General features: G+C 40.2%; 1 protein-coding gene across 3 annotated transcripts in view; it reads left to right on the top strand.

The window, feature by feature from the left end:
• Positions 1–208: 208 nt before the first annotated feature.
• Positions 209–12,396, top strand: part of FST (follistatin) — a 32,703-nt gene continuing 20,515 nt past the window's right edge. Inside the window, exons 1-6 of one of the 3 annotated variants that reach the window (XM_089682685.1) lie at positions 222–748; positions 2,745–2,936; positions 4,119–4,337; positions 4,538–4,762; positions 5,963–6,193; positions 6,617–9,039. In XM_089682685.1, the coding sequence (XP_089538811.1) occupies positions 664–748; positions 2,745–2,936; positions 4,119–4,337; positions 4,538–4,762; positions 5,963–6,193; positions 6,617–6,618 (954 nt within the window). In that variant the 5' untranslated portion in view covers positions 222–663 and the 3' untranslated portion in view covers positions 6,619–9,039. Of the gene's footprint in view, positions 749–2,744; positions 2,937–4,118; positions 4,338–4,537; positions 4,763–5,962; positions 6,194–6,616; positions 9,040–12,396 lie in introns of those variants that run through there. The other 2 variants (XM_089682684.1, XM_089682683.1) reach the window with 2 other exon arrangements.

Raw genomic sequence — 12,396 nt, 5'->3', positions numbered from 1 at the left:
TAAGTAATCGTTCTGTATAAAAGGAAATATCGCCTACTCAGTTTCATTGAGGGCTGCCAAAAAATGTTCTAAATGAGTCTCCGCCAACTACGGAAAGGGGGGGGGGGTTAAAGAATGGCAGGCTGTGTGCGCCTTAATAAAGTGGCCCTATAGAAGTTCATTATCTAGGGGGGCAATCTTTTTTTTTTTTTTTGGGAAGGAGACCGCCTACGTTGTCCAGTCTTGATCGGAAACTTTTGTTTGTAGTCTGAGAAAAGTCCCAGAACGTTGAAGTGGTGTGAGATCCCCCGTTTTTTTTCCTCCGGGAATTTTTTTAGGGGTTCCTCCTTGCGCTGTCCGTCCACCGCCGCTCCGCTGGGCGCTCCTCCTGGCACTCAGCTCGCAGCCAGATTGGAGGAAGACCTCCCGGTCATTGGTAGAGGCAGCGCGGAAGGTAGACCGTGTCACCTGATTCACTCTGAATTTCTCAGCAAAAAAAAAAAAAGAAGAAGAAGGATCTCCACCCCCCAAACACTCACACACACATCGGGAGACCGCCCACCGCAGACAGCTAAGACCCCCTTATAGATTTAAAGAGAGACTGCATAGCCCGACGTTCATTCAATAGAGCGATCGCCGCAGCGAGCGTGTCTCTTCCCCCGACTTCTCCCAGCAAATACCAGGATGTTAAATCAGAGAATCCGCCCGGGCTTGCTTGTCCTCCTCACCCTCTGCCTCTGTCATTACATGGAAGATCACATCGTGCACGGTAAGATCGGCCGGGCGATTTTCTGCTTTTAGATTCTGGGGTGGGATGGCAGCCAGGAGAAGGGATTTCACTTGTTACTTCTTTGGAGGAGCAGAAAAAGAGAAACAGAAAAAAACAAAACTTGCAGGGACTGAACGCCACTGACAGCACTTCTGTGTGAAACTGGACTGGAAAGTTTTCTTATCGCTCGTCTGACCTGGGCTTAGGAGATCGCAAAAGTTTCCGTTTTATCCCATGCTACATAGTCTGGAAATTGTAGCTAGATTGATCAATGGGGCGATGGAAGTCCTTCCTAGAGATCATTATCTAACATCAGGATCTCTACTACTTCTTCTGCTTCCACCTTATATGCTTCTTTTCTACTTTATTTTATTCTACTTTATACTCTACCTTTGTCTTCTACCTTTTTTATTGTACTTTATCTTCTACTTTATTTCCTTTTACCACATTCTCTTCTACTTTACACTGTTGGACTTTATACCTTTCTAATTTACTCTCTCCTACTTTATACTCTTTTATTTTATACCTTACTGTCTCCTACTTTATACTCTTCTATTTTATACTTTTCTACGTTATTCTCGACTTGATTTTCTTATAGTTTTCATTCTTCTATTTTATGCTTTTCTATTTTATACCTTTTTACTTCATTTTCTTCTGCGTTATACCTTCCTTCTTTATACCTTTCTACTTTATTCTCTTCTACCTCATACTCTTCTAATTTATTTTCTTTTACTTTCTACCTTTCTATTTTATTCTTTAATACTTTATTATCTTCTACTTTCTACCTTTCTACTTTATTCTCTTCTACTTTCTACATTTCTACTTTATTCTTTAATACTTTATTTTCTTCTACTTTCTACCTTTCTACTTTATTCTTTAATACTTTATCTTCATATACTTTAACCTCTTGTATGTTATTGTCTATTACTTTAGCTTCTATTTTATTTTCATGGTGGTGGTGGGGGGGGGGGGTGTACAAAAACTGGAGCAGCTTTGCATGGTAACCAATCAGCTTCTAGCTTCAGCTGGTCCCGTTATGCTTTGAAAATGAAAGATAGAACCTGATTGGTTGCCATGCACAGCTGCTCCACATTCTGGTTGCTCCAGCCCTAGGCTCACCACACGTTTCCATCTGACCATGCCAGCTCTGTAGAATGAACTTTAGGATAGGTTCATACCTGTGCACGTGCTTTTCAGGTAAATTTGCAATGCGTTTTTGATGCTGTTTCATGCATTTTGTTTGGCAGGAGGAGGAGACTGGTTGTTAAACACAACACCTTACCAAAAATGCACGTGCATGCGTTTTTAGTGCGTTTCCATTGAAGTCTACGGAGCCAAAAACGCACTGTCCTGCGTATAAAAAAAGTTCCTGCACCTCCTCCAAGAACACACTGCACAGATGTGAACGGGACCCATAGGAAATAATGTTAAATGGATTGCTGTGCGTTTCTGTGCTTCAGTGAACGCACTAAAAACACATAATTATGAACCTAGCCTTAGAGCTACCAAATCTATGTAATAGGAGGACCGACCTAAACTATCCAATCAGTCTCTATACTATCAGGCAGGTCCTTGCACTATATATACTTTTTGGTAGATCTAACAGATTGTACAGTCGGATTGTAACGTGTGGTGAGGTTTAATAAATTCTCCTCTTGGTGCTTTAACCTTTTTTCTTAATGTGATTTCTGTTTCTAAAATGAATGCTGCAGAATAGGATGTTTGGAAAGACTGGAAAGACTTTGAAGCCCACTCAGATTGCAACATAGTGACATTGCTAGGGAGAGTGAGCTGGGGATTGACGCAAGAGAGATGCAGAGGAATGTAAGAGGTTAGGTGCTGGTGGGCACAAGGGGTTAATCCCGGCTGGTGTTATTGCTGAGGGTTAAGAAACATTACAAATCAGAGTAAACAGAGTAGTGGAGGAGAAGATCACACGTGGTGGGTCTACTGCTGCTGCTCATTGACGCTATGGCCCGTGATATGTGTCTTCCAGCTGGGAACTGCTGGCTTCAGCAATCCAAGAACGGCCGCTGCCAGGTCCTCTACAGGACGGATCTGACCAAGGAAGAGTGCTGCAAGACTGGGAGGCTGGGCACCTCGTGGACAGAGGAAGATGTACCCAACAGTACCCTCTTCAAATGGATGATCTTCAATGGAGGGGCGCCACACTGCATCCCCTGCAAAGGTAGGACCCCCCCCCCCATCCTTATTACTCAGTAGTAGTCTTATACTTTGCATATTATTATTATTATTATAGTCATTATTTTATATTTTTGTATAATATAATTTTTGTTATTATTATATATTATTATTATTTACATATTTTTATTATTGCTGTTAGCAATATTATTATTGTATATTTTATGATTTTATTTATTAGTTTATTTATTTTGAATATTATTATTTTATTAATATTAGCCTTATTGTGTGTGTGTGCGTGTGCGTGTATGTATATATATATATTTTTTTGCATAAATTATTTTTATCATTATTAGACTTATTTTGTACTATTTCTGAAAATCTTTTTAATTGAATTATTATTAGCATTATTGTATATTTCTATTATTATTTTTGCCTAAAACTTTTCATCATAGCATAGTATCATAACATTTTTATTATATTAGGATTTGGACACCTATATGCTTGTGAATGATTTAAAAGTCATATTTGTGCACATGCATGTATGTGTAGTTGTCCCAGCGTTACATAGTGGTATTGTCTATGTACAATATTGGGTTGGGGCAAGGGAAGTATTTGGTTCCCACAGATCTAACCACAGTCATTAGGGTGTAGATGCTCCGACCTTTCTATTTTACCCACTCACACCCATATATGCACTTACATAGAACCTATCAGAAACACACACACAGAGCCATACCTGAGAAATGTGTTCTGGGGTTGCAGTGTGCAGTATGTGGCCACCTAGAGTTTTCACTGGGGGATTTGTAGGGGACATCTGCACTCAATTTTGATTTGGCTTTCTGGAGGAACTTGTGCTACCTCATTTGAAAATCATGTGGTAAGCTTTGTTAGTAGAGAAACTGCTTTGACACTTTATTGATATGTTTGTATATAAATATATGTATTTTATATATATGTATACATATATAATGTTTGCCATGAGGTTTCCAGGACACAGCACATAGCTGATAAAGGAAGGTATAGAGTTGATGTTTACTACACGTATGTCTCCCTCACCTTTGCATTGGATTCCTTTACATAGGTAGATAGATAAATATATAGATATGAAACACAATCCACATATTCTCATGTATTTGTGGAGTTTGGAAGGAGTTTTATGTTGTGCCATTAGAGAGTAGAGAAAGCCCGGAGGGACTGTTGGCTAACATTGTGCATCCATTCCCAGAGACGTGTGAGAATGTGGACTGTGGTCCTGGAAAGAAGTGCAAGATGAACAAGAAGAACAAGCCGCGCTGTGTGTGCGCCCCAGACTGCTCCAACATCACCTGGAAGGGTCCTGTCTGTGGCCTGGATGGCAAGACCTACAAGGACGAGTGCGCCTTACTCAAGGCCAAATGTAAAGGAGTGCCCGAATTGGATGTGCAATACCAAGGCAAATGTAAAAGTACGTGCAAGTCTCAGATCTACCATGATACTACAACATGTGGGCATCCAGAAACATGTCTAGTGGAATGTTTATGTATATTAATATAAATACACTGCAATGACCCTCTGATCAGTAATCCTGTGAATTTTTTGGTGTTAGCAGTGATGCCTTTCAGTGGAGCTCTCACTGATCACTGTCTCCCCCTGTGTTTGTTTCAGAGACCTGCAGAGACGTGTTATGTCCTGGGACGTCCACCTGCGTGGTGGATCAAACCAATAATGCATATTGTGTGACTTGTCACCTCAACTGCCCGGAACCCACCTCGGCTGACCAGTACCTGTGTGGCAATGATGGCATAACCTATGCCAGTGCATGTCACTTGAGGAAGGCCACCTGCCTGCTAGGCAGATCTATTGGGTTGGCGTATGAGGGAAAATGCATCAGTGAGTATTGACCTGAGTAGCCACATCTAATTCTGAATTATGTTTGTCTTAATTCCCAGTTTAAGGCAGAGACACAATATTCTCATCCTCCAGATTACCCTATAATATCGCCCTACATAGGACATGTTCTTCAAGTATGCAAGCACTGCAGCTTCGTGGCTGATAGATAGATATATATGGGCTTATTGAACAGAACAAAGGACACATTGGTAGTCCAATGAAAGCTGCTTTCTGACTAATTACTTTGGGTTCCTGTGTGATGCTTTTTCTGTTTAATAAATATATCCCAAGTGTTTATTTAACAAACTCCAAATTTCCAAAGGGTCATTCCACAAGTATTATGTCATTTATAAGTTGGCTGAGTCACTCACTTCCTATACTGGCCATAGATCCCGACTCGGTTCTGCACACCCTGGAGTTCTCGGTATTCTCATCTATTCTGTTGTGTTCCCCACAACTGAGAATCCAATGGAAAAAGTAGTGTATGCCAGGAGCTTCAGTGCAAAGATCCCAGTAGCAGAAACCTTTAGAGATATTGGAGGCTGTAGAAGGTGGTTTAGCCCAGCAAATTTGAACAAAATCTGCTAAAATCTCAAATCAATCACTTTTGGCTGGACTAACTTTTTGGAATATGATTTGATGCGGGTGACAACATTTTATTTCAGCAAATGTATTACTCAAGAAGAGAGATTGACAACCAAAATCATTGATAACTCATAATAATGCATGTTTAATCTGTCATACTTTGCAAGGGGATTTTTGATATAGAGAAAGAGATATAAAACATTGCACAGGTTGGCCAAGTTGAGATCAGACTGACACATGAAATTTATATTTACAATAAATAATTGTTTTGCAAATTAAAAATAGATTAGATATATGATGTTACAGTGTGTCATAAGGATATGAAAATGATCAGCACTACTGCGGGAGGTATTTTTGGAGACTTGGTGCCTTGGGACAAAAGCACAGTAAAGTAGCTGGAAAACAATATCCCTTACTGAATATGGGGGATGTTCATGTCTGCAAAATGAAAAGCAATACATTTAGAGAAACGCAGATAGGGCCCCAAGTATGACCTGAACTTAAGAATGCAGTTCTGCAAGGGGCACTAGTGCAGCCATGCATCAGTACATTTGGGTCTACAATTGCCTTCATCCTGGTAGATTGTTCTAACATCTGCTTCATTACTCTTTGCAGAGGCCAAGTCATGTGAAGACATCCAGTGCAGCGTGGGCAAGAAATGTCTATGGGACAGTAGAGTGGGGAGAGGACGCTGCGCCACGTGTGACGATATCTGTCCAAACAGCAAGTCTGATGAAGCGGTTTGTGCCAGTGATAACACCACCTACCCAAGCGAGTGCGCCATGAAACAGGCAGCCTGCTCCTTGGGGATACTTTTGGAAGTCAAACACAGCGGATCTTGCAACTGTAAGTGACTTTGCTGCAAACAAAAAAAATTAAGATTTCTAAAGGCAACCCCTCCCTAATGAGGACTAGACAGAATTAGACACCAGCACCATTGCTAGCTATTTAACCTGCGCCATTTCTAGCTGTGAAGGGGGCTTGCCAGACTATGATTGCCTCTTATGCAGGAAAACAAAAACTACAAAAACAAAATGTAATTATTTATAGGGGGTTGCCTGAGAATATCTTTCCTTCTATTCTTCTAATTTTGCTTCTATGTGCTTCGCTGATTTGCTTCATTAACGCTTTTGAGTGACCTAACTCCAAACTTCGGTAGAAAAAGTCGCTCCATGCGTCACTTTACGCAGTGGGCACCCCTACTACTAACTCTTTGAAGACACAAGCAGTACACCTAGAACACCAGAGCGCTTTTTGTCTGATTTACAGGAACCTGCAATAAAAGCCCGATCCATTGAGGTCCTTCAGAACTTGCTGCAGTTAAGACTTCATAGATTAATTAAAACAAAAACACAAACAGAAATGAACAAGTATTACTTTATAGAGATGCCAAGAGGCATTATCAATACAAGTCACATACAATGCAACGCTGTATTCTGGCTGTTCAGAACAAAACAAAAAACAAAAAAAAACAAAAAAAAAACAAAAATCATGCACTGAGCTTCTGCGCTGTTGTTGTCCTTATTTAAACAACAGCTCCCCTATATTCCCCTATATAGCCATTAATGAAGAACTGGAGGAAGAGGATGAAGAAGAGGATCAAGACTACAACAGCGTCCCTCTATCTTCCGTCCACTGGTAAAACTGTTGGAACAGCCTTTCTGGGCAAGGATTAAAGGAGCTGTGTGCCCAAAACTGATATTTCAGTTATGGGTGGTTTCTGGTGGGCTTGATTACCTAATATCTTTTTATATCTCTTGTGGACTCCATTGATGAGATCTTTTATTCACTGCTATAGAGTCTACCTGAGGTACAGGGAGAGCCTTCGTAATGGCCCTAACAGGCATTAACAGTGCAGAGATCTCACCTGTGGAGTCCAGGACAGGTACAATAAGCTGGAAGGGTGATTTTTCTCCCCTGTATTCTACACAAAATTGAAATATCAGTTTTGGGTGGATTGACCCTTTAATGTCCATACTGTACATAGGTGTATGCTTATTTATTTTGAAGAAGAAAAAAAGTATACATATAGTTGAGTCGGGTAGACATTTATTTATACAGTGTCATGTTTTATAATTTATACATAAAATGTCTGTTTGACTGTACACCTTGTTTTGAAGAAAATATATTCGTCAAAGGGAGAGCAGTGTTATTTATTGTGAGATGCCTTTTGCTTGTAAAGTTCAGCTTATTATTTTTCTCTCTTGTAAGTCCATTCCTTACAACTGACCATGGCTGTCTGCTCTATAAACTGAAGTTACATAGCAGGACATGGCAAAGCTCTGCAGGACAGAGGCAACTGCACTGCCTTACCTGTCATCATGCCCCTGTCTCAGGGGATGAAAGGACAGTGCAGTTCAGTGCTCCCTGTCTTGGAGAACTGTGCTGATTTGCTGTTTTCTCAGTTTTCTTTCTTGATCACATTTGCATGTCAGTTCTGCTATGTTTTATTTATTGGGTTTTTATCTTTACTCTTGTACGTACATTCTTTGGGTTTTGTTTACAAGGACCTTGACTGACCAAAAGAGGCTGCAATAAACATATATCAGTAATGGTTAATAGGGGAAGGTTGTCTTTTAAAGGGTTAGTCCACACAAAACTGAGGTTTCTGTTATGGGCAGATGCTTGAGTGATGAATCAGCCATTGACTTTTTTATCTCCGGGAGACTCCAAGGATGAGATATCTGTGCAGAGGTTCCTGACTCTTAAGCTCCCATTGCTGCAGTAGGAGTCTGTCTTGATCTGAATAATGCTGCATAAAGTCGAATAATAGTATACCCCAAAAGGAAGAGTTCCCTTTTAATGGGAGCTGATGGCATAGTGGTCAATTTAGCTAATCAGCATTTACCCAAAACTGAATCCTCTGATTTTGATGGACTGAGCTGCCTGTGGTCTAGACCGGTGATTCTCAAGTTTATTAAAATATGTACCCCTTTATCTTTGGTCAAAGGCATTTGTTTTTAAACAATTTACTGATGATAATCATTTTATATAATGTATTACATGCTAAATCTCTAAACTGTGTTGATAAATTTACTATAGGAAACACAAGTATCCTCTAAACCCATTGGAAGTACCTCTGATTTACAAGTACCACTGGTTGAGAATAAGTGGTCTAGACACATGGATCTTATTTGTTGGCTTTTCCAAAAGTTAGTCTATCTATTCCCTGGGTATTGTGATGTTACTGTTGTCCATTATGTATAGGGAATCAATGGATGCATACTGAAATGTTGGGCAAGCTGACAAAGTAGCTCCTGCAAACTGAGACAGGTGCCCTTTAATATCCATTTTTGTAGCTCTGTATTGATATCAGCATCTGTGTATTCAGTGAATTACACCATCAAGGATTTTGTGACTGCTAATGGAAAGATGAACTATCCCCTTTACCCATATTTTTTTTTATTCTTTCACAAACCATTGCGAAAATACCACTTTTCTTTCTTTTATTTTGTTTTTAACCATATCAGAGCTTTATCGGTCCAAGTTTCTTGCTTTTCTCGCTAGTACACCTCTTTGTTTCTGATTCAATTTTATATTTGCAGAAAAAAAACATGGCAAGTTAAATATAAATTCATTTAAATATATAGTTTTGTACTTTTTTACCATGTAAATGTGCAATGTATATAAAAGTTATAAAGTGTATTTGTAAATAAATTATGGTTGGAAAATAAAAAAAAACTTGGAATTTTCCTATGTAGCTATTTGTGTATTTGGGTGATGAGCTCTGAAGCAGCAAAATTAAAGGTAGCCATATGCAGCTGGAATTTCTTTCATTTATCCCATGGACTAAATGAGAGAAAATCCATCAATTCCCCCATCCACGCTAACACCATGTTTGGAGGAATCTACACTGCCAGATTGTATTCAAGCAGCCATCAGTGAATCAGTAAATGAATTAACAGTGACTGAATCTGACAGATGAACTATTGTTCACCCAGCTCAGCTGATTTTTAAATTGACTTTTGTGGAGCCAGGGCAGTGCTTGCAGGGCCACCCATGGCTTGAATTGTAGAGGATTCAGCAGGAATTAGAGGAATAAGATGAAGTTCAAGCCAGCCATGGCCAGCTTAAATGTTAAGATATACAGAATGGGCATCTAAAATGGCTATGTAACATAATCATATTATACATGTAAAGAAATGAGACCAGTTTTGTTTTCACTATAGCTCTTTCTGCAAGGACCATATGGATTGCAGAGAACATGGGATAGTGTGCTTGAATGGCAGGAATGAGAGATCCCCGCACATCAATGTAGTTACTATAGTTTATTCCATAGAGCCAACCACAGTCCACACAATAGCAGCCCTCAACCCTAGAACAACCTCCTTTAGCATGTTTTACTCAAGAGTTCTTAATCGTAGCGATCTCTACAATTAAGCCCTATTGGGCGAAAAGGCTTAGAGGGGAGTGTCCTAAGGTGGGGACTGCTATTGTGTAGATTGTGTTTGAGCTATGGAATAAACTTGGACTATAGCAACATGAATGTGTGGAGGTCTTTCATTCCTGCTGTGTGTTAGCATGGACGGCTCCAATACTTCCTCTCGAGTGGTGGCAGCGGAAGGCTCAGCTTTGGAGTAGAGATTGGAATGGTTATGTCAAAAAGCTCTCTTGACAGTTGGAATCATGCATTATCGCTCCCTGTGATGGACCTAAATGGGCACAATGGATCGCAAATCAGTGGCAGAATTGGTCTGTTTGTAGCCACCCATAAGGGTAGTACTACACTGGTGATTGGAGACCACTTGGCTACTGAGAGATCTAACTACTCGTTGACAGTCATCTCATTAGCAGCACATTGATTTTAGGAAGATGCATATGAGTTGACTGCCAACAACTGATTAAATCTCAGTAGCAAAGAGATTTAATCACCAGTAAAGACATAGTCTAAGTTGCACTGGCAGTTTTTATTAGCTGAATCATGCTGGTTGCTCACTATAGAACAAATGGTTCCCTATAGTGTAAGTTACACAATAGCATGTAGGAAGAATTAATGGCATACAGTTGGAGTGCTGTAAGATAATTTGGGATTAATCACTACAACATGCTATTTCCATATAGCTTACAAAATACAAAGCCATTTCCTGCATCAGTGAGTGACTGAAAAGTACCATTAGCAATAGACTGCAGGCAATTTTAGTAACACAACTCAACAGCTAAAAATCACCCATGTAGCTTAGGCCTAAGCCTGGAAAAATTGCAGCTCCTTGGGGTGGAAAGCAAACTTTTTGTTCTATTCTATATTTTAAGTGTAATGAATATAAGGTTTGAATTTTATTAATCTACTGTAATTCCCTGTAGGGCACCATTCAAAGTGGGAGAGGGAGGGGCAACGCCGACAGCCAACTAGCCACTACAGCAGTGCATATGTGCTAACAGGAGGACAAAGCAGACACATGGCCCAATCAGCGTACTGCAATTCCTTCAGTGTAATTTAGCAAGCTGTGGATGTGTTTTATGAGTACTTGACTAAGCTGTGCTGCTGCTGCAGTGGTGGTTGAGGATCTGGTTGCCTGTGTTGTTTAGCAAGGGTACCTGGATCACAAGAATCACTACACAGAATTAAAAATCCTTTGGAAGGTAAGGCTGCAAATATGTGTTTGCTACATAGTTGTGCTTACTTGCCTTTGATGTGAGTATGTATGTCTATGCACAGATTAGAAAAATATAAGGCCTTGTGTCAACAGGTTTTTGTTCATGTCAGATGGGGTTTACATTATATGCAACCTGCTTGCAGCAAGTCAGAAGGAGGCTAACTGCAGGTCAAATGCAACTGTCAGTGGAGATTGTGGATGGTCTCTGAAATGTCTTAAACTGATGCCTTTCATCCAAGCTCAAAGCTCATTGACACATGCCCTAATATTATTAAGATGGATTAGGGAGATATACTATTCTGTATAGATATATAGATATACATCTATTTCCGACCTACGTGTCTATGGTCAACTTTAGTGGAATGGAGATCTCTTTTGAAAATTACAGCCTTCTGTAGAAACTAGATGACCATTATGCCCACAGCCACTACTATATCAGAGCAGGTACAGGTGATATCCATCCTGCACAGGTATACCTCACATGGACCTAAAATTAATATATGGGTGCTGCAACAACAAATAGTGGCACCGCTACTCCAATCCAAGAAACATATGAAGCTGCCAGCACACTGGATTATAATTGTAACTTTGAAGATTTAATACAAAAAAGAACAAGAGCTGCAACGTATATTGCTGTGGTAGTTCACTGCTCAACTCATAGTCAAAAGTAGACTCCCTGCCCTCTTGCTATAGAGAAACAACCAATTTATTGCAAGCAGTGCTCCACATCATGAACATTTCTCAATATTATTGATGTGTCTATGACCAACCTGTGAGTACCTGATCAAGGTCTCTGAAGTTTAAGAAGTGTAGCCCTCTAAACATCTATGACTGCCATCTGGACAGGAAGATGGCACATGCGGTATACTTGCCTCTGCTCAGCAAGCCCAGTCTCTGCCAGCCAACTATCAGCATGCTTCCTTGATTCTAGTGCAAATACAAGAAAATGCAAAATGTGAGTACATTCGTGTATCTACATAAAGGCTATATAATAAGTATTGGTGGCAGAGAAGGACATCTGTAGGGAAATATATATTCTAGGAGCTGCAAAAATAAAGGTTGATGGGGCACGCTTTAGTCCTTACGCTTTAGGTGCTAAGGGATCTTGTTTTGACACTGCTAACTAGAGTCTGATTTTATTATGTACTATTATATGAGGCAGGATTCTCACACTTAGGGGTGTTCCAGGGGGGGTGGGGGTGTTTGAACATATTAGCTAGATCAGGCAACAATGTTATGTATGTATTTGGTCCAAGGTGCTGGACCTCTATTGACTCATCTTGTGAACCTGTGCCAACCTCGTCCTATCCACTCCCTGCTTCTCCACTCTCTATTCAGGTAAACTTGGCAGCCAACTTTTTTAAAGGCTCCTTAGCAGTACTATTCTTGAGCCTGTGCCCCTTGGACTGTCAGGTCATGTTTTCCATGTTTAACCAACCTCTACCGTCTATGGGC

This window comes from Staurois parvus, unplaced genomic scaffold (assembly GCF_062004578.1).
Source record: "Staurois parvus isolate SC_StPar_1 unplaced genomic scaffold, SC_StPar_1.0 ptg000294l, whole genome shotgun sequence".
Taxonomy (NCBI): Eukaryota; Metazoa; Chordata; class Amphibia; order Anura; family Ranidae; genus Staurois; species Staurois parvus.
Note: the sequence above shows the minus strand (reverse complement) of the source record. Positions and strands in the feature narration are given on the sequence as shown.